This window comes from Zophobas morio, unplaced genomic scaffold (assembly GCF_036711695.1).
Source record: "Zophobas morio isolate AGI-343-1 ecotype UQ-CSIRO unplaced genomic scaffold, CSIRO_AGI_Zmor_V1 ptg000903l, whole genome shotgun sequence".
Classification (NCBI taxonomy): domain Eukaryota; kingdom Metazoa; phylum Arthropoda; class Insecta; order Coleoptera; family Tenebrionidae; genus Zophobas; species Zophobas morio.
In genome coordinates, this window is record NW_026973005.1 from 29554 (window position 1) to 57534 (window position 27981).

The 27981-nt window shown below is 32.5% G+C and overlaps 3 protein-coding genes and 1 long non-coding RNA gene across 5 annotated transcripts; 1 reads left to right on the top strand and 3 right to left on the bottom strand.

The window, feature by feature from the left end:
• Positions 1–3669: 3669 nt before the first annotated feature.
• LOC135122151 (uncharacterized) lies at positions 3670–6142 on the top strand. The gene is made up of 11 exons (XM_064046373.1): positions 3670–3740; positions 3867–4019; positions 4071–4230; positions 4286–4375; positions 4428–4515; positions 4570–4623; positions 4698–4793; positions 4852–4885; positions 5013–5099; positions 5159–5289; positions 6009–6142. Exons 1-11 carry the CDS (start codon positions 3704–3706, stop codon positions 6111–6113), a joined length of 1035 nt encoding a protein of 344 aa, XP_063902443.1. The 5' UTR covers positions 3670–3703; the 3' UTR covers positions 6114–6142.
• A 540-nt stretch (positions 6143–6682) lies between these two features.
• Positions 6683–9967, bottom strand: LOC135122146 (uncharacterized). The gene is made up of 12 exons (XM_064046366.1): positions 9923–9967; positions 9794–9867; positions 9610–9741; positions 9456–9550; positions 9044–9120; positions 8857–8936; positions 8717–8794; positions 8009–8074; positions 7900–7957; positions 7481–7627; positions 6859–6911; positions 6683–6810 (listed from the first exon to the last, which is right to left on the bottom strand). Exons 3-12 carry the CDS (start codon positions 9730–9732, stop codon positions 6751–6753), a joined length of 837 nt encoding a protein of 278 aa, XP_063902436.1. The 5' UTR covers positions 9733–9741; positions 9794–9867; positions 9923–9967; the 3' UTR covers positions 6683–6750.
• A 948-nt stretch (positions 9968–10915) lies between these two features.
• LOC135122143 (uncharacterized) lies at positions 10916–11737 on the bottom strand. Its single transcript, XR_010279256.1, has 3 exons — positions 11561–11737; positions 11382–11474; positions 10916–11004 (listed from the first exon to the last, which is right to left on the bottom strand). It is a non-coding gene; the product is annotated as an uncharacterized LOC135122143 (long non-coding RNA).
• Positions 11738–15124: 3387 nt separating this feature from the next.
• LOC135122147 (TBC1 domain family member 20-like) lies at positions 15125–18338 on the bottom strand. Of its 2 annotated transcripts, none has more exons than XM_064046367.1 (14): positions 18295–18338; positions 18133–18178; positions 18022–18080; positions 17716–17830; positions 17603–17665; positions 17460–17554; positions 17313–17404; positions 17150–17251; positions 16960–17010; positions 15805–15904; positions 15663–15749; positions 15507–15604; positions 15345–15444; positions 15125–15286 (listed from the first exon to the last, which is right to left on the bottom strand). In XM_064046367.1, the coding sequence occupies exons 1-14, from the start codon at positions 18295–18297 to the stop codon at positions 15143–15145; spliced, it is 1155 nt and encodes a 384-aa protein (XP_063902437.1). In that variant the 5' UTR covers positions 18298–18338; the 3' UTR covers positions 15125–15142. The 2 variants fall into 2 exon arrangements, with proteins under 2 accessions (XP_063902437.1, XP_063902438.1); XM_064046368.1 differs by having other exon boundaries at positions 17460–17531; positions 17592–17665.
• Between the last annotated feature and the right edge of the window lie 9643 nt (positions 18339–27981).

Consider the following 27981-nt stretch of genomic DNA (forward strand, 5'->3'; position numbering starts at 1 on the left):
AAAATCTGACCTATATTGTTGAAAGCGAAAGCTATTAAAACTTGGAACCTTAGGGGATACGATGCTATCGTGCTATGCCTTGGGCTTGTAGGCCTAATAGTTACGTGCACCGTGCTCACTGTTCTTTTAACCCCGAGCTTGCAATGTGACATAATGTGGGATACTGGTAGCATTATCCAATATCGCCAAAACCGGTTGGAATTTTACAAGTGAAAGATGGACGCCAATTTTGAATCTTTTTATTGTCAGTTCTGGGTATACGTAGGAGCTCTAATGGCAGTCAGCATCTTCCGTATAGTATGTACCTTAGGGTGGAACATGTTACCCTAAGCACGCGAGTTGGTCCCAACCAAATAAATGTCGAAGCTTTTATTCTCTTAAAAGATAGGTAAAGTATTACTACGCTTTCTCTCCCGTAAGCATGTGATTATGTGGTACCCCTAGAACTTGTTGCTAAAGTTTCTTGTTCCCTTGGTCCCCGTTTTCGGAAGTTGCAAGCCTTTTTAGTTAGTTAATAATTTTCAACAAACGACTTTGAAATTCACCTTTACCCCTGGCAAAAATATTATTCTTATGTAATCATGGCGAATTCTAGTGGGAAAAAAGGTATTTAATGGGTACTCGCAGCAACACAAGCAACGTAGTCTAGTCTTTAAGTCTGGGTTCCTCTCTTCATTAACTTTGGGGGAAGGGGGGATCGATATTGTCGCGGTAGAGTAACTTTTATAACTATAGAATTTTTGCTTATAGGTTGTTGTGTTATTCTTATTATCATCTGGTTGTAAGCATAAAAATAAGAGCAATTCTACAATTATTGTAGTTATATTATTTTGTTACCGCTCGCAGTTTTTATTAAAAACTATTACTCTTTTTGTAATTGAGTAAAGGTAACCCTAGAGTTAGTTGTCTTCTTTCATGTCATCTTCGTAATTCAAGTTTTGTGTATTAGGTGAAGAAAGAGTACTAATTAACCCTTTTTTATATAAAATGCAATTATTCTTAAATCAGGCTACTCTACAAAGTTCTTCAACGACAACTATTGATTGGGGGCAAGCTTCTATTTAGCGTTTTTAAGACCTGCGGAGCTTTTATTTGCATAAAAAATTAGCAAAAATGTTGTTATTAAAGCTCCCAGATAGAAATATATCTATACACTCAAATAATAGTAAATATTGTAAGCTAAAAAAAATTAGGTTATTTCTAATGAAGTATATGGTGAGAGTAAGCACATTTAAAAGATAAAACTAATTGCTGTGTACAGAGCATAGTGGTCTGAAAAAGTTGGCAAGAACGGACTTAATTTTATATCGTTTAAATTAGCCCTCCTACGCAGTCAACTTCAGCATTTTTTTGTACTCGCTTTCCTAAACATTATTTATAAAATTATATTTCTTAGTGTTATTACTTTTTTCTCCGTCATTCCTATATTGTTACTTATTGTTACTTAGTTGTTATACTCTCATGAAGCTCAATTTTTCTTTTACTAACAGTTATTACCTACTCTTCAACATTTTAATGAATAAAATAATTAGAAATGAACGGGTAACTGCCGGATTTACCGTACTTAACGTAACAGAGTAACATTGAGGGCAATTAACAAAGTAATCCTTGAAAACCATAATACCAATAGTAAACCATAATAATAATACTAATGTTAGTTTAGAGCAAGTTCATTTTATATATTGCTCACTGAAATACGATGACCATACGCAAAACTTATTTTTGTCCCGTCCCTGCCTTTCCAGCTTAAAGTGCTTCTTTCCAAGAGCAGTGCTTCATCCAAGTAGCAGTGGCGTCGCAGTGCGTCGAGGGCGCCCACCACATAGGTCTAAGTTATCCCAAGTTAGGGTAGGGGGCGGAAGTTAACTTACTATTTTATTTATAGCACTGGCTCGCCACAGATCTGGTTTGCTATTAACTAATGCTCTATCTAATTTGCTTTTAACAAGAGAGGGAGGGGACCTCGCTTCCTTTAACGAGTTATTTCGCCGTCAACAAGAACAAATGTGGTTAATCATAACAGCTAAAAGGTGCGCATTTCAATAAGGAAGTAGCAGCAATTTATTACACATTATATTATCATAGTTAAATTTTAGTACTATTATAGAATAATAAACTTTACTATAAGGTCAGTCCTTTCCTCAAACAGACCTAAGAAATGTTCGGTGGCGAGTACTTGGTGTATCCACTGTAAAAGATAATGATTTTAAAGGTAATACTTATGTATATTTTGAAAACGTTAAACTGTTTTAAATTTACTATTTTTTACCGTAAATTTCCTTTTAAAACCAAGCTGGGGCCTCTCTTAGGCTCCCTCAAGAGAACACGTATCTTGCCTACTTCTTTAAATGAAGCGCACTCTTCTAGTTTAATTATTTCTAAAATTGTTATTCCTAGAATGGTACTAACGCGGATAGGGGCTATAAAAGTTTAGATATATTTTTACCCAAGATAGTAATAAATGTATAAATAATTTATTAGACAAATTATATATTTAACACGGTAATTAGGCTGCCCCTCTATACCGTTCCATGCAGGAAACAGAGCAGAAAAAAATAAATTCCCTCCTACGGGGAAGTGCTCTCCCTATTTATAACCATGACATGCAAGGTCAAAACTCTGGGGCTTAAAATAGATTTTTTTTTTTTTACGTTCAATAATAACTAAATTTACCACTTTTCTATATTTTGTTGGCTGCTGCCTAATCCGTTAGTACTTGGTACTCAAACTTATCAGAGATTGTTTCAGAGACCGAGCCTATCGTTTAGAGTCAATTTCCATAGACCTCCTCTTGCAAACGGAACCTAGGCGACGAGTGGTAAACATAGTAACCAGTAACCTATAAGGAGTCAATGGACATACTTGGCTAACAAAATCACCTCTAGTTCTGTAAGAACTAAAGAAAACCAAATTTATGTTCCCTTCATGATCTAGATCATACTGGTTTTCCTCATTTTTGAATTTCGTCAAACTTACTGTAGTTAGTGTACGTATATACGCATTTAAACTTAGTTAAGTATCCCTTATACTCCACAAAATTTTTGCCTTACGCCCAACTGTTTATTAGTAAATTATTTATTTAAAAACTGAACTTATACTTTTTAGCTACATTAAAAAACTAAACCGTCCTATGTAACGCAGGGGGTTGCAAAAACAATGGCTGTGAAGTTGTTTTAACTGCAGCGAAATATCCTGTAGAGAGAGTTTTAGTTTCTATGGTGGAGGAAAAAAGACCATATCGATTGAACTCCGCCTCCATTAGTTTATATGGTTTCACCTTAATGGACAGCTTTTATAATATATAACTGCGTGCAAAAAATCGAGTGTAAAGTCGAAGACTTGTTTTTAATTTTATTCGGCTTAAAAGTCGTTCACTTGCATAAATAGTGTTCTAGTTGGGAATTGAATTGGAAGAAGTTACAAAATCTAGAACATTTTTTGTGTGTGAAGAAGCAATTTACTTAAAAAGTACTGAGCTTATTTTATTTTTGTTGTAAAGTAATTATTTAAAAAATCACTATTACTAAGTTATATAAAGAACTTTATTGGCAGAAGTTCACTTTAAATACGTTTAATATTAACGTATATTGAAAACTCTGCGGTAGAAATCTAAAGATAACCAAATAATAACAGCACAATTGAAAAAAAATAAATTTTTTTTTAAACCATTTTACTTTGACATATTTATATTTCTCAACGTAAAATGTCTTTTTATGAAGCTAAGGCAATCCTTATTACAGGTTTACTATTTACTATATTGTTCTTTTAATAACTAAAGGGTTACAACTGTAGTATTGGGATGCATATATTTTCATTTAGGCGTTTACTTTAAATATTTAACCAAAAAAAATTTAACTCAAACAAAGGCGGAACCGGCTTTATCGGTGGTGAAGTATCGCGACATCTTACTATCAAATATCCCGAAAAATTCTTTGTAGTATACGACAAGCTTGAGTATAGCTCGAGCATAAATAACATTAAAGGACTTCTAAAACTTCCTAACTTTAAATTTATTAAAGGTCAGTATTTGTTTACTTGTGTGCGCCCTTTACAGCTATTTTTTTTGTTAGGAGATATACAGAACTATGATTTGGTCCTTTCAATCTTGGAAATTTTCAAAATTGACACTTTGCTTAATTTTGCTGCGCAATCACACGTGGATTTATCTTTTAAAAACTCCCTTGAATTTACTAAGACTAACGTACTAGGCACTCACGTCCTCCTGGAAGCGTATTCTCTTGCTTCATTGTAGTTTGTAATAATTTTACAACGAAAATTATATAAGAGCTCGTAAGGTTCAAGTCAAGCGCTTTATTCACGTTTCTACCGACGAAGTTTATGGCGATATCCCCGACGATTCGGCTAAAGAAACAAGGTTTTTATATCCCCGTACTCCTTCGGTTAATTATCGAATAAAGATGTCGAAGGACCTTGGATCCCACCAATCCATACGCTTTTTCTAAAGCAGCTGCTGAGTTGGTAGTAAAGGCCTACATTAAAAGTTTCCAATTTCCGGTACTTTGCAACATCCCATAAATATATATTTTTAGCGAAATAATAAAATAAAAGGCCATAATAACAAGAGGAAATAATGTCTATGGCCCCCGCCAGTTCCCTGAAAAGGTTTTTTTTATGTTAGTTTAAAATATTTGCCGTACTTATGTACTTATAAGTATAACAAATATAATTTCTTTGAGGTTATACCTAAATTTATATTGCGTTTACTTCACGGCATGAAATGTTGCATACACGGAAAGGGGAATGCCCGCCGTACTTATGTTTATATTTCAGATGTACCCAAACTTTTTTCTTTAGCTTTTTTTTTTATCTCTGATCGCCTCGTCTATTAAGGTTGCTGACGCTTTTGACCTTATTATCCATCGAGGTTGTTAAAAAATTTTCAAAACTTTGTTTTGTAATAAAGGGATTCTATAATTCTAGTTTTTTTCATTCTTAGTTAGCTATAAAAAAGTCCTATATATACTATTCATGTATACATTTAATATTACTAGGGAAAATACATGAGGTGTATAACGTGGGTTCCTTCGAGGAATACACAATTAAGGAACTTGCACTGATTGTAATTAACAAAATACACGGTCTCTATCACCATGACACCAACACTCCGCTGGTATTAGTTATTGAACTTTCCTTGCAGGAGTCGAAGGCGAAGCGGCGGAAACATACATCGAATATGTGAAGGATCGCCTTATAAACGACCAGCGATACTCTGTTTCTACTGAGAAATTAGCCAATTTGGGATGGCAGGCTCAACACGACTTTGAACAGGTTTAAAATTTATTCACTGCTATTAGCTGATTACTATTTATAACTCTGCGAAGAAAATTATAGTTGCTCTTGATGTTGACTTCCGAGTTGATTATTATGAAAAATTAATAATTTTTTAATATTATAACTTAAGCTAACAATCTCAAACTGAAAGTATGAAAGATGACTGTATCAAACTCCACCTTCTTAAAAATATATAACATAATTCGGCAGAAAGCTTCCAATTTAACTTTTTTAAAAATTTAATACCAAAAAAATTGATATGCAACAATTTAAAAAGTAATGCAGTTGTTTAAAGTTTATAAAAAAATACTTTAAGTTCTATATTAGTAATATCATTGCTTTATAAAGTGAAAAAGTAAATTAATTTTTTTTTTTATTTATATTAAATTTTATTAAAAAGTGAGTAAAATGTGGTATTGTGTTATTAACTTAACAATTTGAACTAAATTTTTTAATTATTTTCTCAAAAATTCGATAACTCTATATACTATAAGTTATTAAAGCTAAATTCAAATCTTTATTTTAACATTTCCATAGGTTATGTCTATAAGTGAAACGTATGTAAACAAATAATTAATTGTTTTAATAAAAGGCCACGAGATAACATCTCAACTAAAAGATAATGGAATTACTTGACTTTAAGTTTTGCTTAACTAAATATAATTGTAAACTAAATTGTTATATAATCATTTATATAATATTACGCTTTTATTAAGGGACTCGAAAAAACTATCGAATGGTATAAACACGAAGCTAATGATTGGTGGAGTGAATACGAATACGCCCTCGCTGCTCACTCAGCAGCCCAGTACACGTGCTAGAACAGGATCATATATTTACTAAAAATTTATAGATCGCAATAAGCTATTACTGGGAACTCGAGTACATCTTTGTATATAATTTCTATAACAAACTATTACGTGAAATTCCTCATGATATATGTCCTTTGCTATCCATATATATTTATATCTTAAAAAAGTAAACATTCAGGCAGACACTTGTTTTGATAAAATAAATTAATTTTTAAGTAAGTTTTAATATTATGTCATTCATCATAATATTATAATTTAAAGTTCAGAGGTGAGCAAAAAAATTATGTAATTACTGATACCCTTCAACATTTAAATTACTTATAGGCTGTTATATTTTTAATAAAATTCTATTTTGTAAATATTTTTATGTTTCAGTAAAACCATCTGTTAAGTTTAAAATAATATCAACCATACTTGATATTTGAATCTTAAAGCACATTTCTTTAAAAGAATATGTAGATTTAGTTATCTAGATCTTTTATGAAAACTTCCTACAAGTTATAAAATGTAATATAAGCTTATTAGTTTAATACTAAAAATTTAAAGTATCTTAAAGTTCTCTAGTGAATAACCATTTGAACAATCCGCTTGTTAATAAAACCAAGTGCCTTTAAAAAATTAATAAGACGGACCGAAGACTTTCATTTCATAATATATGGTCATCCGAACGATAGGAGTCACGTGGAGCCTCAAATCCTTTAAACGGCTGCACAGAAGAGTTAGAATAATCTATAAATATTATTGAAGAAAGTACATTAATTTGGCCCTCTCGTGAATCACTTGTAGAGGGCGAAGACTGGGCACCTGCTTAATTATTTATCATTATAATTATAAAAATAAATTTACAGACTGAAAACCCTCAATATCAATAAAAGTTATTGTAAACAATTAAAATAATTACACAGTAAAAGATTTTAAGTGTAACTTTACTAAAAATCACGGTATAAAAGAAAATAATACTACTAAATCAAGATTTATCATAAACAAATTTTTAAAGTAAAAAAACATTACACAAAAAAGTTATATTATGAACAAGAAGCATAACTTTAACTTGGTTATAAATTAATTTTAAAAAAATAAGTAATGTTCAATAATTTAACAAAATTATTTGAATCAATAATTCATAAATTAGAATAATAATAAAAAGTAGTTAATAATATATAAATGAAATTAACTTTTATAAAAACTTATGTTACGGTAACTTAACTAGTAAAAAAATTATTTTGTACAAAGTTAATATTCATAAATATTAAAAATACTTTAAAGTAGAATCAATTAGAGAAAAAGAACAACTTTACGAAATAAGATACTTTCACAATTAACAATAATTCCAGATAAAATCACATGGAAATTAAAAATTATTTAAAAGTTTGCACCCAAAAAGTTTCTTTCGTGGGAGTCGGTGAGCGGTCTCTCTTTTGATGGGCTTAAGTAACGGCCAGAATTGTTGGAGGGCGGAGAAAGTGTATCAAATATCCGTAAAATCTCTTCCTTTTTGGTTTCGCGAGTGCTTTTCGTAACTTCTTAACATAATATTATACTATAAACTAAAATTTATGACAAAAGTTATAGTCTTTTAGAATTGGCAATGGTTACAATTTGTGTAAATAGATACGCACGATTACAAAGGTATAATAAAGAGAATTTACTAAATTAAGACAACTAAACTTTATATAAAAAAGTATTTCATTATAAAAATAAAATTTAATTAATAATATTTTATAAAGTAAAAGTGTATTTCTTGCTATATAAAATAATTCCACACGATCTTAATAAAAATTAAATTTTTAAGAACCGAATTCCTTAGAAGTACTTTCTATATCAGGCCATAAAAGTGTAGACTGTTCTTCATTCTGTTACAGAATATAATGAGTAGGCATCAAAGAACCAAGAAAAAGAATCACGTGTATAGAGGAGGAGGGGGAAAGCGAGCCTTTTGGCGTCGGAGAGTTACGCGTGTGAATCAACATCTAAGAAATAATTTATGACAAGATCTAAATTAAGTTTACGTACCTCTGGAACACAATACAGAAAAACAAATTTGTACAAAGGTTTTAAATTATTTAAAATAACATCTAAGCAAAATATTTGTACTAACCAAAAAACTTACTAATATTTTTAATAATATAGAAATTTTATTAGATTTCTGCCAGCTTGCATTGAACTATAAAGAAAAGCTAAGCATCTCGAAGCACAAGACCACACTAATACAAACATATAGCCGCCCCACTCGTTGGAACTTTAACGATAATTTTAGGTAAAAACATTAAACACAAAACTCACGCTTGCACTTGCCTCAGCTTAATATCAACGAATAGAAACAAAGAAAGTAAAAACTAAAAAGTATTTACAAATCTGATTTTGTCTAACTCCATGGAAAACACAACTGTAAAGTTCCATTCCTGAAACGTTCGATAAGTAAAAAATAATTTTTATGGTCTTGCATAAATCACAAAAGAAGCACGTTATTATACTAATCCAACTCAAAGAAACCTTTGAGACAATATAAGGCAAATTAAATTTTTTTTATTTGTAGATTAAAATTCAAAAATAAGCATTCACTGTACTGTTTACTTCTAAACAAAAATTATATCAAAAAAAAGTTCCAATGCCTCAACAGCCTGCTCCAGATCTCCGCCGGAAACATGAAGAGCCTGGAGCACTTTTTGAGTGTCTCCAAATCCCATTTCCTCGTAAACAAACGAAGTCAGAGGCGCGCTATAGAGCAAAAATATTAACAAACAAAACAAACTTTTAGTTGCTTCAGTTTTGAGGAGGAAGTGTCGTCTTTCTCCCGAAATGTAAAGTCATCCATGTCAGAATTCAACAATTCTAAGTGTAACAAGAAACTAAAAGGAAAAAGTATTGGTTTATTGTTATAAAAGTGTACAAACAAGTATGATATTCAGAGATTAGCATAATAAGATATAAGCAATAACCCTCCAGCGCCAAGTTAACGTCTCCTTTTGTTTTTGCTAACGCGTTCAATACAGCTGTAATATTTGTAAAGCCCATGCTAATGTAGTTTTAAGAAAGAATCAACTAAGTCTTACAAAAAAATATATAAAAAATTTAAATCATTTCACAGTGAAGTACTAGGAAAAGAATATTCGGAATTTGAAATAGATAGTGCTTTATTATCAAAAAAAATAAACCTTACTTTAGTAGGTAAAACATACACTAACCATTCAATTTCAAATAGAAGTTTTATAACGATTCTAAAAAGCACACGTTTAATAAAGTGAAGCTTACAATTATAAATTTCTTTACAAAGTAAGCCTAAAAATTTTTTTTTGACAAATATATAAAAGATGCCCACATTTTTTAAACAAATTAATAGATTTTGTATACTTTTGCAGTTGGACGGCTTGTCGGTCGTATTTATTGGTAGGTCTCCGAGAAAGAATCAGGTTTTTAGTTCGGGGGAACGTTTTCAACTGACTACGCTAATAGCCAAACATAATAATTGGTCCAATTAAAATTTAATGAAGATAAGAATATTTACCTCAACCCATTCTTTTTTATCGTACTTGCGCTTTATAAAGTCTAGTTGATCTATCTTAAGAAACCAAGGGTCCAAACAGTGCTCATAATACTCATTAGCTTTTTTATTTCCTACACACTTCATGGTTTCTACCTGTTCTTAATAATATTTGAAAAGATAAGAACAGAAAAAAGGATATGATCACTTCTTCAGGTTTCCAAGAGTCTAGAGTGGTAGATTTAATACGACTTACATGCGTCCCCAAGCTTCGGTGATGACCTTGGTGTAGAGGATAAAAAAGCTACTACTAATGAGCAAGTAAGACACTTTATACCCGCACAAGCGATGCATAAAAACACACCTAAATTCGTGGATGCCCATCTTGGCCCTAAAAAAAGATAAACTTTTACTAAAAATGAAAAGAAAAAAGAGCTTAACTTTAGCGGAGCAGTCGGCACAGGTTTTATTTTCTTCTTTATTTAACTCTATTTTAATAGCTTTTTGCAGCTCTAATTGAACTTTTTCACTAGTCATTTCAAAGACTGCTACCTTCAAGCGATTTGACAAATTTACGAGCGGCCCTCCATGTTTCTAACTTTTTCTAAGAACGAAAAAGTTAACCCTAACCTCCCTAAACCCCTTTTTGACCTAAAAGCAGATTTTAAGGTGTTCAAAAATTTAGTTATGAAAGCATTTCTGATACTGTACTCCTGACGAACACCGTACTAACAGGCTACACTCGAAAAATATCAAGCATCTGAAATTAGTCATTAATAAAAATTTACGTTTGGGGAAGTTTAGCTATACATGAGAGCTCTTAATATATGCTCAGAAAGTTCCATACCCTTAACCCGAAAATATTTTGAAATAAAAGGCAGTTTAATCCCTACTTATAATACAATTATTTTTAGAATTTCTGATTTTTAATATTTTAAACTACCTACGCAAAGTGTTAATGCTTAAATTATAGCACCGTATTAACAAGAATAGTAACAAGTAAGAAAAAATTTTATCGGATTACTCAACTCTTAGAAAATAATAACCTCTACTAAAGTCACCTTAAATAATCAGCTAGTAACTAAAAGTAATATAAATTTGAGTATGCTTTTAAATAACTTTAAATCTAACAAAAAACAATTAAAATAATTTTTTTTTTCTGTTTTACAATAATATATATATATATCTATGTATTATTTGAAGCGTATTGGATGTGATTAGACTTTACTAAAAATCATTTTATTTAAAAAAAGTAATCCCATTTAACTAGAAGATCTAATTTGATAGGGCTCTATTTCCAGCTAAAGTATTTTTTGCATCCATTAATGAGTAATTTTTCCTAACCAACTTAAAGTAACAATAAATAATTCTGAAAATTACCGCCCTGATCCTTTTTTGAGCATTTTTAATTCTTCAAATCTAAAAAATTTTAATTAAAAATATATATATTATAATGGCAAAAATTATTTTATTTTTTTTCCGTTTGTTTTTATTCTTTTTGTTTATAGTATAAATATTATAATTTAGGTTGAGGACTACAAGTAAAGTTTTGTGAAACAAATTGTGCTAACTAATTAATGTATTTCACAACTTAGAGAAGATAATGACAAACTTTTTAAATATTTTATGACCTAGGGTATATACTAAAGTCAATTTCTGTACTATATTTGATTTTATGAACCGTAGTTTTCACGCTTTAATGATAGCGATTTTTTGTAACGAAAGCTAACTCCGCTATAGAGTGTTCTTTGTAAACTATAAGCAGACAATAACTGTATATATAAAAAAATAATAACTTCATAACGCAGCTACCAGAAATGGCCTCACAACATTCAGACGCTGTAGTACTGACTTTTCTTATTAACCACGTGCTTTTTCTAGTTATCACACTGTTATTATTTGTTATTTAGAGAAATTACTCTTTATGTTAGTTTTAGTATTCTAACGCGTACTTAGTGATTAAGCTATAGCATACCTAATTGAAGCCGGTAAAGGGAAGCAAGATAGAGTTTGCTGAACTAGTTCTTCAACACTGAAGGACAAAGATTCGAATCTAGAGCAACCTAGTAAAAATACATGAATAATAAGGACAATACAGATGTTGTATAGGAAGTGTGCTCGTCAATTTTTATTCCCGAAAACTGATGAATTCTCTTTTTGATTTTCGTTAAGCGCAATAACCTTAAGCTCTTTAATATTCTACATCTCGCTGAAATATGTAAAGCACGCTATTCACTTATACCATATTTCTTTGTTAAAATTATCAAATTAATTTATGAATTGCTTTTGTATACCTTATAAGCTTTTACTAATTTGTCTTATATCATCTATTTACTTTTAATTAATTTTTTTAAAAATTTTAAACTTAAAGTTTTGTTTAAATTGTACAGCTTATCAATATATTTTTAAGCAGTTAAAAAAGGGAGGAAACTAATTTATAACAGAAAAGAAGTTTAATTCCTAGCTCATTGGATAAATAAAATAACATTCCACTTTAGAAAGAATGTATGCGTCAGCTATTTCGTGGCGTAGAGAGTGGTACTGAAAAGGAGATTCCAGCTGTCGTTCAGTGTAGAAACAAGCTGTCTTGTACTAAATTTAATGAGGTACACGGGTAAAAGTGGAGACTAACCAATAGGGATTATTTTAAAGCAACGAACAGAGATTTCCAAATCTGTGGTGTAAGGGCGTTGCACGCTTAAAAAAAAGAGTTATTAACAGAAAATATATAAAGTTTATTTAAAATAAAGTTACAAAAGGGGACATAATAAATATCTAAGAACAGAAAAAAATAGAGGACAAGCCCAAAAAATTCACTAAAAAGAGAGTAAATGAAATTCAAGCTCTTCTATAGCTGATCAAGTACATATATGTACATGAGCAAAAGTTAAAATTAAGCGGAGTAATCATGGGACAAAGAGCTTAAAAATAAGAGGAGTGGGGACTTATAATTACACCACTCTAGTAATTTTTGAAAGGATATGATGTGGTTCCGGTGAATTAGTTTCGCTGTTAATTACAAACTCTGTTCTACTTTTTACAAATATATAACTTAACAGAGCTTAGATGTTCCCCTAAAACACTTGGGAGGTTACTAAGCTTCAATGTATTAAATATTATCCTTCTCAGAGATAGTTTATTAAGCTCTTGTAGTCAAACATTGCGCCTTAGATAGTTAAAAAAATTACCAATATTTTACAGTACAATGCTACAAATTACTCTTCCCTCTGAAAACTATTTGGAAAAAACTTCAAATCCAATTTCAGCACCTTACTTGTGGCGTTCGTTTAACCTTTAATTTGCGTTGTAAGCATGACATCACTCAAAACCATTTATAGAATTCTGTTAAAAATAATTGAGGGTTTGTTATTTTAGCGCACTAACACTATCCAGTCTAGTGACCATTTTATAATAAAGAACCATATATTATAATTTATTAATTTCACTAGCCCAGCCACGCTACTCAATGCAAGAAGCAGGTCCCCCACTCCCGCAACCACGCGATTGAAGAAAAAAAATCCCTCGAGCCGTGCCGCTAACTTGCACACAATTTTACAACAGCCCTCACAAAGTTATATGCACTTCCTAACTACGGATCCATAAAAAGGGGATCTCAAGTATGCCATGATTCCTTCAGGCTCTTTGGAGATTAAAAAGCTATTTTGACTATTTTCCATTTTCCATTAATTTTACAGGCTAACATAATTTCAAAAGTGTAAACTAAAGTTTTTGCAACTTTTAAGTATGTAGCCATATTAGGGGTTATTTATATAAAGCAGGCTTATTTGGTTGTAATAGAATATTTTTCCTGACTTCAAAATATAGCCATTCATCAGGTACTGAAGTGTTCAATTTCATTCAAATTTCACTTATGTTGTATTATAACGGCTAGCTTTAAGAACTGACATAGTAAAGACAGAAAAGTGGGGTAATATATTTCTAAATAACCATTTAATAAATAATATACCACTAATGTTATTTAGAGGATTTAAGCTTTAATGCACTAAAATAATTCATTTAATAGTTTTTAAAGCACCTGAGTAACACAATATCTACATTTTAACAAGCAAACACAAAAAGGTAGAGCAGTGCGTACACATTTTATTATTAGTAGTTATTAGTTGTTCTAAAGGTTTCTTGGTAACCAATTTTGAAGGTTTAAAACATTAGGAAATTGCTTTAATGCATTTTTTAGATTAAAAGACTGTGAAAGGTAATTAATTAATGTCATTTATCCTGAAAAACGTATGATTATTGCACTAGCGGGCCATATATATATACATATACGTTTAAAAGATGTATGCAGTTTTTCTCTTATTTCTCGCCTCTCTGCCTTGTGTTGGCCTGCAGGGTTTACTAGTTGATTAAAACTCAAACTAAACCAAACAAGCAAGCAAAACACACTCATTAGCGATCTAAAGGGTTATTAGTAACACGAAGCAGTATTTGTTAAAACATAGTTTTGAGCCTTCTACTTTTTAGCCTTTAATACTTCCAACAAGCCCATAAACAGTAGCATTACATAATTCTTTCTGAACGCTTGTTAAGGTGGACCGCAACTATGGGGTGCGATTAATCCGTTTTAACGGTTAGCAAGCTCGGCAATGCTGACAGGAGCTCCATATTTTTAAGCCAAGGGTTCTGCTTAATTTATTTTCACCGTCGTCATCCTTAAAAACCTCGAGCTCAATTGTAAGCACGTTCATTTTAAAAATTTAACATGCCAAACGGTGGGCTGTGGTAGTTACCTTGCTTAATGACCAGTCGTGGAGTCCTACCTTGGGTTCTAGTACTTTTACTTTGGTATACTTTCCTTTAGTGATGCGTTCAAAGACAGTTGTGTACTTTATTAAGTTTCCAACCTCGCCAAAAAGTGGGCGCCCGCCTCAAGGCACAGGAATTTATTTGTTAAGGTTAACTTTAACACACTGATTGGCGTGGAGGGAGGACTAACATTATTAACAATAAAAGGGAAAACAGTGTCATCCATTATAACTTATTATTGTTTAATCTATATATTAAACGTTAACCTTATAAAGCTTAGAATTTATTTTGGTATAAACAAGTTTTAATTTGCTTTTAATTAATTAGTTTAATTTTTTTTAACTAGCATCTAGCATGTTCGTGTAAAATTAATTAATAAGCAATCTTTTGATAAAAAAACTGTTTCGAAAATGAGCTACCTTAGTTATTAGTTGATAGCTGTACTAATTTACCCATTTCACATAATAGCTTTGTACTGAACTAAATATCTGGAACCTGATTTATGGCTTGTCAAATATCTATTTTAGTTTAACAACTCCGTAAAAGCAGGTTTATAAAAAAGGAGAAGATTAATTTTAAAAATAAACACTACTTGTAACGTAACTCAAGTTTATTACAGGCGTCCTTAAAACTGATTTCCTTGCAAAGATGATTGAAAAGTGTATCAAATTAACTGTAACTCTTTTTTTTTTAGCAAAACTTTATAAGCAAGTAAATCGTTTAAACTCAAAATGGGACTAAACCAGTTATTGTGTAAGATTGTAGGTATTGTTTATTGGCTCATATACATAAGTTAAAATGAGTAAAGAAAAGCTTGAATAATACTTCTTCGCACAGAACAACCTTGACTTAGGTAATAGAGGGCTACTATACTTGAGATTAAAGTTGACGCAGAGATGGCCGTAATCATGAGCCTTTGTAGAAGTATTTTACTTCTCTGCTTTCAAGGTAAGCTTAAAAATAGACCTTCAGAGGGAGATAACAACCAGTTGTACCTGTTTTGGTAGGTAACAAGCAACTTTTCTACCAGCTAATAAATTTTGCTCAAAAATCCTGTCATTAATCCAGGTGAATGGATAGCTCGAAACAGAGGAACTAAATTTATAATAAACTTGAGCGAATGAGTGCAAGTGTATGTGAAGCGAAGCGTAAGCAACCAAAGAGCGGTGTTAAACTTGGCGTCCTCCAGGAGTTTTGTAGGTTTATAATATACTAGGTAGGCTAAAGTCGCCGAAACTACCTGTTCCACATCAGCCTTGACAGTCAAACTTATATAAGTTACCAATAAGATTTTTACCCTTAATGTTTATAACCTTTTCTGGGCATGCTTTTACAATCCGAAAAATTTCCGTATACTCACATGGGGTTTGAAGTATTAACTTTCGACAGTCTATTAACACCTTAATAGATTTAAAACTTATGAGAGGTAAAAGCAAAGGGACTATAGCTAATTACGGCCGCACAAGCGTAAATGATCACTAATGGATGAGGGTAGGCAAGAAATAAGTCAAACAGAGTGGAAATTCGGCTTGTAGCTTGGATGTCGTGAGAAAACCTAATAGCGACCGTAGTTACGCTAATAAGTGAAAAAATCTTAAAGTAATAAAATATAGAAAGCGATCTTAGTAATATTATTGCTGCTGTACCCGACAATTCACTGCTTTTAATTTCATTTATGCGTAAAGTTCACTGATTTTTTAACTAGAAAACTGAGGGACGAAAAGAACTTGGGCCCCGTATACAGGATATTATACGACTATGTTAATACTCGTCAAAGTATAATAAAAAGGTGAATTAAATAATTATTATTACACTATAACAAAGTGATACAAATATTATTCATTTATTCCCTTTTTGGACATGGGATGTGGTAAATCAAGTATAGAGCAAGGAAAGGAAAAATTATGGGAAAATTTCGCTTTTCTCGAGTCGAAATGCTACTATTAAAAGTTGCACAACTCGATCCACCTTGAGTTGCTCCATTCACTAATCCCGATAGTACTTTTTCTCTGAGGAACACCTTTAGACAATAGTTAATAAGGAATATTTTCTTCTTTTACTTCCTATTTACCTTAAATATTTTATATTTAGCACCCTAACTTCAATGGATCGACTTAAAAAACAATGTCTTTTATAATGAGGAAACCTTGTACGGGGATAAATTACTATATCTACTCACTCTTATCTCTCAAAGGTTACCAGGTTATTAGCGACCTAGCACAGAATTAAAGTTTTAGCCTCTAATGAATGGCATATGGTTTTGAAAATCGTTTAAGTTTGCTCTTTACTTGGAAATACCTATTTTCGCCGTTTAGAATAAAGAAACATTCCTCTAATATAAAGTAATTTTTCTTATTTACAATTTTAAGTGAACTTGGGTCAGCCATGGAGGTCTACATACATTTTAAGTGGTGAGCAATAACCTAAAAATTATTTAATAGTTATTGAGTAATTGTGGTAGAATTACTCTGCTATTATTTCTGCTTGCAAAAGGCACAACACGAATTTTTAAAGCTATAAAGTCCCAGCAGTCGGTTTCGAATAAAGAAAAAAAATCTATCCTACGAATAGGGAGCTTAAAAAATTATTCTCGTTGGGATGCGTACTAACCACGTTAATATCCAAGAGATGGTGGTGCCCGCAAAATCGAAGTGCCCCCCCCTAGAATTTGAATAAAAAGATGTTATAAGAAAATAGTTTAGTCTGAAGATAAGTCTATGCCTTATCTAATTATGAATGCAGTAGCAACAGTAAATAACTTTTTGCGAAGTCATATATTAGCTTAAAGCAAAAAAACTACTTTTGGAAGTGTTGGTAGAGATCAAAGTCAAGTTTTCTTAGAAGAGGAGTCAATAGCTGTATCAGGGATAAAACAGGCGCTAAATCCGACGCAAAGAAGTCCCTTTGCCATATTTAAGTAATTTAAAGTTTTACTTATCCGAAGAAAGAAAACAGCAGCAAACCTTATTAGTGAGGAGGATAGACGCTCTACGCAATGAACTGCTGACTCTTTGCCAAGAACGCGATGGAAAACAGAGCAGAAGTCGTGAAAGCCCTTATGAGGTGTAAAATTGTAAATCAACATGAATGCCGTAGTAACGAGCTTATACTTGATAGTAAACAAGATCTGTGTTACGAGCTAGCGTCTCATTGATGATGACAAGAAGCTCTTCTCGAAGTTCCTTTCGTTCAGAGAAGGACAACTCTGTTGACTGCGTTAACAATGATTTAATAGAGCCTACCAAGAAGATACCCGGGGGGAAATTTATATAAGACCGTTTGGTGTCGAGAGCAGCTTGCTTATCCCGTGTTTCCGCTAAAAGTGATTAAGGAATTTTATTATAAACCCGGGATAATATGATTAACCTCTACGCTGGTAACTCCAGTTCACCATCAGTTCCTCGCGCCTGAGACCTAATAATAACGGCCAGGCCTGGGCGCGCAGCTTGGGGTGCATCAACCCGAATTTGGAAGTGGCCAACTACGCGATAAACGAAAAATAAGGTTTTAAAAAATTAATTTTTTTTTGAGTTGCAAGAATGTTCTGTAAAGTATTAGGCGGAGGTACAGTATGATTTGGTTATAAATAAAGTTTTAACACAATACTTTAGATTTGAAATTAAGTGCGGGCATAACAATCATGTATATAGTAAGCTATTTGATTAAAAGTACCTGTCTTATTACGTTAGTGTTACCTACTCTGATAGCTTCTATTATTTTGTCTTTTTTTTCTAATAAAAAAATATTGATTACAAATTCTTTCCAACTGAATGATTATCATACCCGAAAGGTAGTTACTACCAACATCCTTTAACGACCTGTTTCGAGTCTAAATAGAGGAAGTTAATAAATAGAAGTACAACAAACAAATATTAAAAATTTACTTAATTTTTGAGAATAACTTTTTATTTTAATAAATCTACAGAAGATATTAAATACTACAACCATTATTAAGTAAATATTAATGTAACTAGCTCAAATAGATCAAGGGCATAGTGGGCGAGGAGCGGCCAGTAAATGAATATACAACGTATTTGGCCTTGAGGGGCGAGGTTAAATATGCAACCCACAAAAGACTGGAAAAGTGAATCAATGGAAATCGGAAAAGACCTTGAGTTATGCGCGCCAATGTTCTTAATCGCTGAACTACAATGAGATCTCCCAATCTCAGTATGATGGCTTTACGTATTTAACCTGTTATAATTGTGCCCGATAGTGCAAGTGTAAATTAAATAAATTGATAAAAGTCTTAAAAAAAATCCCCGAGGCAAACATTATTAAAAGCGCTAATTAGGTCATTTACTTTTTCGTAATCCACATATTAAGCTGTCACTTGCTAACTCTTCTGGGTGTTTCCAATTAAGAGCTGCAAAAAGAATAGTTCTAATTCTATTTACACTAGTTCTCTTTGTTAACCACTTCAAAATGGGATATACCTTGAAGTTATTAGGCTTGGTGACATAAATCCGCTCAAATACTAAACATTCCGATCTTCGTGTACGTCGCAAGAGAATAAGCTTCACTTCTTATTTTCGCTATCAAGTTTTCTGTATAGGAAATTTTATGTAAAGCTCAACTAACAATATATACCAGTTACTTTATTTTTCGGGACGCATTATCAAAACTAATATTTAAAACAGCGAGGTATAAATTAAAAAATTAATATTAATTAATTAAGATAAATATCTAGTCTCCTGGGAAGAGCTGTATAAATGGTTCTAGTTTTTAAAATTTTTAAATTCTTTCATTTCTAATGCCTAGTCATTCAATATGTAATAATTATTTTGTTTTGTTCGAGTTCTTCCGTCATTAAGTTTTTATTATCTTCACAGAACCTTGCAATCCTATAGTGTCATTACTTCTAGCGAAGCAAGTACCAATTTAGTGCTAAAATCTTTATGGATAGAGCTCTTAGTTCATAAGAAAGCTTAAAGAAATAAATAAAACTCTTTTCTTTATTTTTTTTTAAACACTGGCATACTACAGTCGGTATGTTTATAGATCTTAAACTACTTAATTAGTATTCTTGTCTTTTCGAAGCATGAGTGCGCACCAATGTATGATTTCGAAGAAGTATATATAAGGGCTGTGCAAGGACTGAAAAACAGAGGAGGTATCTTGGGCTCGGACCTACCGCCATTCGGCCTAGCGAAATTGAATACAGTGAAAACCCACTACGGCAAAAAGTCGGCCCCGAATCCTAGGCCCTCTGAAGAGATCAATTAGCTCCACCACTAATTATACTTGCCCCTATTAGTTTTTAACTTTAATTTTACTCTTTTGTAGCACTTGGGTTAGCTTTGTGCTAGGCTAATTGTTTTTACGCCTTGTGTTGTGTTATAGTATGTAGCGTCGGAAGAGGAGGGGACCAGAGGAGAGACTGGGGCTCCCACTCCCAGATTTAGTCGGGGAGGCCTGGCTGCAGTGGCGCTGGCCGATGTCTTCTGGTGGCCTCGGGGCTTGTGCTTTAGGTTGCTCTCCCGGTGATGTTTTTAGCGGTTATTCATCTCACTAGTCCGAATGGTAGGAGACCGGGCCGGGTATCTACCGCTTTTCCGTTCATTATAGCTCTATAAAGAGCGTACACTGGTGGGGGCTCGTGCCCCAATTTCTGCAAAAGAGAACAGGTTTCGCGGCTTAAGACTGCCCTTAGCGTGCTAGTGCCTAACAAAAAAGTAACTAAAAGGGTGAACCCTTGCGCTTTTCGATTGATTTTATTTTATAATCTATAAAAAATTCTAAGCTAAACTGATAGCCTGTGATACTTTCATTTAAAAAACGTTATGAAAAAAAAAAAACTCAAAATAAAAATTTTGGAATTTTAGTATTCTAATCTTTATAAAATACTATTAAAATTTCAGTATATAAGCAATGCAAACTAATAATAAAGACACTAATAATATTATTCTTTTTATTTTACAATATTTTTTTTTGCGTAACCATCTTTATTCTATATATTACTTTTTTTTTTTTTAAGGTCGTTATGGGTAGTTCTTCCGCTAATACAGAAAAACAATAACTTATCGCCGATCCGTTAGCTGCGAACTCCGATTTTAAAAAAAAAAGTTTGATGCTTAAAGCATATGTTATTCACCAGGAAAGAAAACATAATTCTGAAAAAATATCAAGAAATGGGGAAAGGTTTGTAAGGACTAAAGACTATTCTGGGAGCTACAAATGCTAATCCTTATTCCGCATTACAAATAATTTTAGACGAGGTTTGGGCTTATAAAGAGGACACGTTGGAGGACAGTAAAATGAAAGAGATTCCCCTCTAGTAGTAATTGTAATTTACATGGTAGTAATAATTGTATTAATAGTAATTAAAATAAATATAATAGTCAACTTTTTAAAAGGTAATAAATTAATAATGTAGATACCAGAAATAATATTAATAACGATGATAACAGTAATATATAAAATAATAACACTAAAATTAGTAGCAATATTAATAATAATAGTAGTTGTGGGCCAGCAAGACTAACAACGTTTGAACAAATGTACCAATGACGATAAAGATACTAATAATCATACACCCCATAAAAAATGCATAATTTCACCTACAACAACACGCAACAGAAAGTTTTGGAGTAGGGTGCACAAGTTATTAAGAACTAATAATTATGAGATTTTAATGGCGAAGAATAGGAGACATGGAATAAGGGTCTTTGCATCTTCCGAGAAGGACTAAGAAAGGTAGTCTTTCGTGGTGGCTTGAGGATAAATGTAGAAGACATTAAAGAAGACTTAGAAAACCAGGTCTATTGAGATTATAAAATGCGGAAATATTGTCAAGGATCCCCATCAATCTTAGCTTTAGTTAAAGTACCCAAAAGTGAATGTACTATTTTAAATATTAAAAATATTAAACTCATATACATCTCCGTTGAACCTTTGAACACCTATATATTCTGTATTTACCCATACCGATGTGTTAAATGCGGTGAAAATCAATGAATCTAAACGTGCCTAAAAGAAAAATTGAGAATTCAACATGTGCCAACTGCAAGGGTGAATAGCCTGCTAGCTCTCGGAGGTGGCCTTTACTACCCTAAAATTGCACTTTTAGAAATAACTTATTGAATACCGGTCGGTCACTTCTGTCACCGGACAATGTTGTTACACCAAACATACCCGACGCCAAGGCGACTGCAGACAAAGCTGCATAAATTTCCACTAAACTTAAATGAAGTTATAGATAACAAAAATTGTTAGTACCTAAGCCATCAGCATTTAAACCCCTGGATCGATAAGCGACTTATTTTTATAATAAAACGATCGACAATGAATGAAAAAAATATTGTAAACCTTTTTAAAATACTTCTATGGAATGCTAACGGGGTCTCAGACTAAAAACAAGAACTACACAAATTAATTGGTTGGATAATGACCTTGCGCTGCTATCGGAAACTCATCTGAAGAGTGGTGGTAGGTTTTGCACCCCCCAAATTACAAAGCTTATCGGTAAGATAGTTATGATGTGGGGGGAAAAAGGTGCAGTCATTCTTATAAAAAAGGACGTGAGACACTCCTCTTTGGAATATTTTGAGGTACAGAGTGTAGAATCAACTGACATCCTTACTAAACTTGGGTATTCTGGTTCTGTGAACATTTTATCTACTTATGAATCTCCGAATAAAAATCTGGATGTATAAGATTTAAGTTAAGTTGTTTGACAAGGCCATTCAGTCATTGTTTCGGACACTTAAACTGTGAACGCCCTTCATGAAAGAGAACAGTCGATAATCCTAACGGTAAATGCTAGAATTTTGGGCGGGAGGGGATGATGTGTTAGTATTAGCTTCTTCTGAACCTACACACCTATGAACTCAAGGGCCGAGGGGCGAAATGGATAACCCTTTTAAAAGACGTACGTGTACATGTACATGCTAAAACCCTCTACGAATTGTCATCTGACCCTTGCCCAGACTTGCAAGAAGTTGGAGATAATTTTTTGGACACAACTGAGAAATTTGTAAAAATTACTGATTGTACCATTAAGAAATCTGTAAGCGACCTCCTTTCCTTATCCCTCATGTTATTTCGGATTAACAAGGCTGCCTCTGTCTTTGAAGTCATTTAAGTACGTAACCATGTTTAAACCCTATAAAAACTTCAATCTTGAAGTTCCTGTTCACATCAAAGAACTTATTGTTAAAAGACGCCGCTTAAGTGAGAATACTTGAAAGGAAGGCCCCTGGTCTTTAAAAAGATTAGTAAGCTTGTTAAACGAGAATTGCGAGCTTTTCAAAACATAATATGGAAACTAACAAAAAAAAACTGTAATCCTTAACTCATACCTATAACACTTTGTGGAAATGCTAAATGTGTTCAATCCTGGATCTCTATAATCAAGAACTGGGAAGTTACCTACGCAAACTTCAAAAAGGAAACTTTTATGCTGCAAATTCACACGGGTAATGTACAACACAATTATCTGTGGACAGAAAACAGGAAGTGCGCATACAAGAGAAAAATTTCACTTTTTTTCCCGTTGTAGGAGCCCATTACCTACTTTGGAACCCTTACCGAATAAAGATGAGATACAATCTACAATCAACAAACTTAACCCTAGGAAAAGCGTTGGTTCTGGTAAAATTTCATATAAAAATGCTTAGAAAAAGTCTTCCTGCAACCGTAATTAATTACCTTGCTGGGCTCATTAACTCGATTATTACCCATGGTTATTTATCTTAGGATGAAAGCAAGCTAAAGTTGCTTTTCATACCAAGAACAGCTCGTCCAAGCAGCTACGCTAAAGATTATCGCCTTGTCAGCTTATTTTCCTGCAGGAAAAGTTGCAGGTGCTGTGCTTCCTTTAAGGTTGTAAAATTCGTTGATAAGGAAACCCTAGTTTCTTATTTTGGTTTCCGAAGGAGCCACTTTACCACTCCGCTAATCCTAAGGTTGGTGGCAAAACACAACTAAAGCACTTAATTACAAGAAATCCAATGTTATGGTTTTTAGGCATACAGGAGGCTTTTGACAAGGTATGGCACATGAGTTTCTTACATAAAATGACCAAAAGTGCCTTACCCCGCATAAGTGATACGAAATTAAAGTCATACTTCAGTAGTAGATCCTCCATGGTCCGTATAATCTACTTAACGCTGCGTTCCTCCAAGGACCCTGTCGTCTCCTATTTTATCCTCATTATATGTCTGACACACCTTCCCTTATGCTCAAATTTCCTTGGCAATGTGTGCTGCTGACATTCTTATCTACAGCAATTAAAAATTTCCGCCTTTTGCAGTTAAATATATGCAATCTTACGTTAACTTAATTAAAGATTTGTTATCAATGCGGAAAATAACATAAATTCTTTAAAGAGTCACTTCATGTTTATCACCAAAAAAAGGAAAAGGGTACTACAAAACATTTCTTTTTTCATATTGCCTTCACCTGCATTATTGATTATAAACTTAATTGGAAGATCCATATCAAATATTTGGTCAAAAAAATTAAACTATAGTACACACGCTTTATATTCGCTTATATGCAAAAATAGTGCCCTTATTCTTGAGGACAAAATTATTTACGAAGCTCTTATAAGTCCAATGATGGGTTATGCATCAGTAGCTTGGGCCTACTCTTCGACCTCCAACATAGATATACCGGAATTTATGCAAGATAACTTATTAAGAATGTTTACAGGTGCTCCTTTATATATAAGACTCTGCCAATTACATGGTGAATGCAAACTGAAACCATTTTTGGAAGTTTACTAAGTGCTTAGCTGAGCTACTTCAAACAAATGGTAATAATATTACTAATAGTATTAGTCATAATAATATAATAGTGGTAATATTTAACTTAGTTAAATAATAAAAGCGATATAATATATTATAGTTACAGTGGTAGTAATTATAATGACGTAAATAATTGCTATAAACTAATAGTGACGTAATTTTACCAAGAATTTTTTTTGTTTCCATAGAGCAATTGAAGATTTACTCAGTCTTTATAAGTTAATTTTCTATTTCGGGGTTTCTCTTTTTTAGGTGGACATGGCTATTAACGGCAGCATAGAGAACCTTTCCGAACCCTCTCACTTGAGAAATATTAGTTAAGAAGTTATTATAGTCATAACGACTGTAGCATACCATTGCAATAAATAATTAAATAAAAATAAAGACAGCTCTTACTATTGATTCATAGTTTCTTTCTATCACTTTATCAACGCCTGACTGCCGCGGGGCTCACGATATATAGCTACGACATACGAACTCCTTTTTCTCTTAATTTTTTTCGTTTATTTTCAATATTACTGCCTAACTTGATATTTTTTAATGCCCGTTTTATACCATTGAAAATATTTTCCTTCTCCTCAACTATGTATTTTATTACAATTTTCTTCACCCTGCAATATGGGGTAACAAATCATACGGGACGCTTAGAAATTAGGACAGTGTTTATTAGAGTAAAGTTAGCATAAACTGGATTCATGACTTCTTCTTCCCTAACGAAATAGGGAAACCTGATACTACTTCTGCTTAAAAACTTAAAAAAAAAAGACCAGGGGAATACAAATTTTAGGAGTAGCCTCATCCATGAGATTAAGGCATGAATTAAAATAATTACGAGTGACTGCTCCAAAACATGTGATTCAGAACGTTAATGCATTTGGAAGAAAGTCACTCGTGAGCAAGAAAAGGTGATGACGAGTCCATAATACAATTTACCACCTTTTGGAATTTATATTTCTAGTCAAATAGAAGAGGGGTGCACGCTCAAAAGGATATTACCTCAAATCACCGTTGATGCAAAAAATCTAAAAATTTAAATGTTTTTATATCATTAGAACAGTGATATAACTGTCCTGAAAAACTAGATTACGCTGCAATCTGAAAACAGTCGAAAACTAAGAAACACACTCTAACAAAACTCATTACGCTCAAAAAATTATAAACCCAGAAATGGATATTAGTAGTTGATACTAACGCACTGACGTCTATTCTCCATTCATTATAGATAGAGAGTTGTTGACTGATGTCAGAAATGATAAATATGTTATGCACGCAATAAACAATAACACTGAGGTATACCAAACCGACTGTCTGAAATTTTTTGATCGTTATAAAGCCATTAATAATAAAAATTATAGTCATCAAATGGTTTCCGTGAGTAAATAAAATGAGAAAGGGTTTTGATATCTGCTTAAAAAATAATAAAGTATATTATAATAAGGAAAATAAGATTATTGCTCACGCTAAGGAGAGAATGGCTACTTTCATATCAGTGTTCAAGGGTACAATAATACAGCAATGACCCCGACATTTGATATTATGAATTGTATATCTATGAACGCTTTAAATAGGGGCTTATTAGCTATCCTTAATTATTAAAGAATTTTTCTAAAATTTCAAATAAAAAAAATGTAATGAGACCTGCTTAAAAATGTAAGCTTAAAAATGAATACAGTTAACAAAATAAGCGAAACCAATAATTAACGTATTTCAGGACAAATAATGTACCTTGATACCTTATATTGGGATACACCAGCAGATGGGATCACAGGAATGATATAGTCGTAGTCGCAAAGGACGCTAGTTCTAAGGAGCTAGCACTCTTTATGGTATGTCTAAACATGGATAAAATTTTAATAAATTAATGGGCACATTAAATTCAAAAAAAATCTTAAAATTAAGGGAACTATCACTGCTGCCATATTTGAGGGCATTTTTTAAAACAAGTGTAGTAAATTTATAGACGTCGCTTCTTTGAGGACGTCAATAGCAGGTGTTAAATTGTCAACAATACCTAAAGATAAATCGATATTGTCGGAAATGACACTTTGTCTATTAAAACTGTCAAAAATGTAAAAAAAATTAGGAGTGAAGCTGTTACAGGCCGCGGTCTACATGTTAAGTAGTAATAAAAAAATTGAAGGAAAGTCGCCCGAGAAAAATTTTGGATTTCAGTGGACTTAATTATTAGAATTTACTGGGATGGTCTTCGATTTTAAAAGAAATTTCACCATTGGTTGCTTATAAAAATTCTTCTTATCAAACCGGCAGATTCTAACAAGGAGTGGATACATTTAACTTATTAACGGACCTAAAAGGCAAGACCTAGAGACGTTATATGTTAAATGACATTCCCCTTTAATATTACTAAGTACCCACTCAATTTTTTTTTTAAGTCCAAAGTGCACCAATATGATGAAATTTATATCAAGGGCAAGAATTTTCCGGTGCTGATATTCGTATAACGACACCATAAATCGAACATTACAGTTATGGAATATAATAATATCTCGTGTACAACCTGCTCCTGCTTGAAATAGGCAGGGAGTTGTATGAGCTAAAATATTTTAGAAAACATATGTACTCAAGCAAAATATAACTTTACTTCAAACAACATTAACAACAATAATCATGATAGTAATAATAATAATCACAATAAAGAAAAATAATAACATAAACCTACAAAAATAATTTTTTTTCAACTGCATGAAATAATTTAGGTAAACTTCGCATTTTAGGATGCTGAACCCAACAATGTCCTTCATTTCTATATCAAGTACTATATCAAGTACGGTTTTTTGCATAATAATAGGGGTTAACAATAAAAAACTATAACAGCGATAAAAAATTTCACAAATTAAATTACACTGACTTAAAAATATAAAAAACAAAAAAAAAAAAATTTAACATTCTGTTTTCACTCTTTTCGCCTAATACCTTTTTCTTCTTTTTGGCGCACATCCAAACACGATTTCGCTTTCCAACCCCGTTTTAAGGTTGTACAACTTGTAGTAGTCAGCTAGCATTATCGCATTCCATATTCCTTGTTTAAGTCTTTCGATATCACGGACATCCTGGTAAAATCGTTCTCCCTACTCTTCGCAAAGGCCCCCAAGTTTTCGAGAAAATAGTCGACATGGGAGTTTAAAAAATGAGCTTTTAAGCTCCTCTTGCAACCTCGAGTTTTATATGCAGCTAACATGCGTTGTACAATGGTTTTGTAGAGAGGGCCTATAGTTTTTTTAAAAAACCTGTGCACCCCGTCTTTGAAGGAAGCCCACACCTTTTTTTCATTTACCCCCATCTTCCTCTTTCAAATTTGGTCCAGAGAGCTTTGGAACTTAATACACAATTTCCATCTTTTGGCAGTGATTTCACAAACTGCTTCAAGAGCCTTTAACCCTTTCAGGTAATACCAAAGTCGTATAAATTACGTTTTTTTCACCAAGGGTTAAGGCATCTTAAAGTGGCTGATCAGGTTTTATCCAAAGGAGGTCCCTGGCTCAACTCACCCATAGGAGTATGAAGCAGGAATGTTTCGTATAACCTGCCCGCTAGCCCTAAAACATGGTCGCTATTTTAAAGTCTCCACAAACCATCCACTGATATTATAAATAGTTGACTTTCACAGTATTATAGCCGAAGTAATAGTTTCCCTCCAAATGCACCGAGTGTTCCATAGGATTAATACAAATGTATTTCTATAATGCAACAATGCTACTGTGAGGCTTGTTCCAGACGAATTAATTAAAATGATCCACTCAGGTGGATCATTTTTAATTCAAAGCGCTTAAAAAGCCCTTGAAAATCATTACAAAAAACAAGATTCCCTCTTTGAATAAAAATCTGAATAATATCCTTTCCTCGGTGACTGAACCACAAAAAT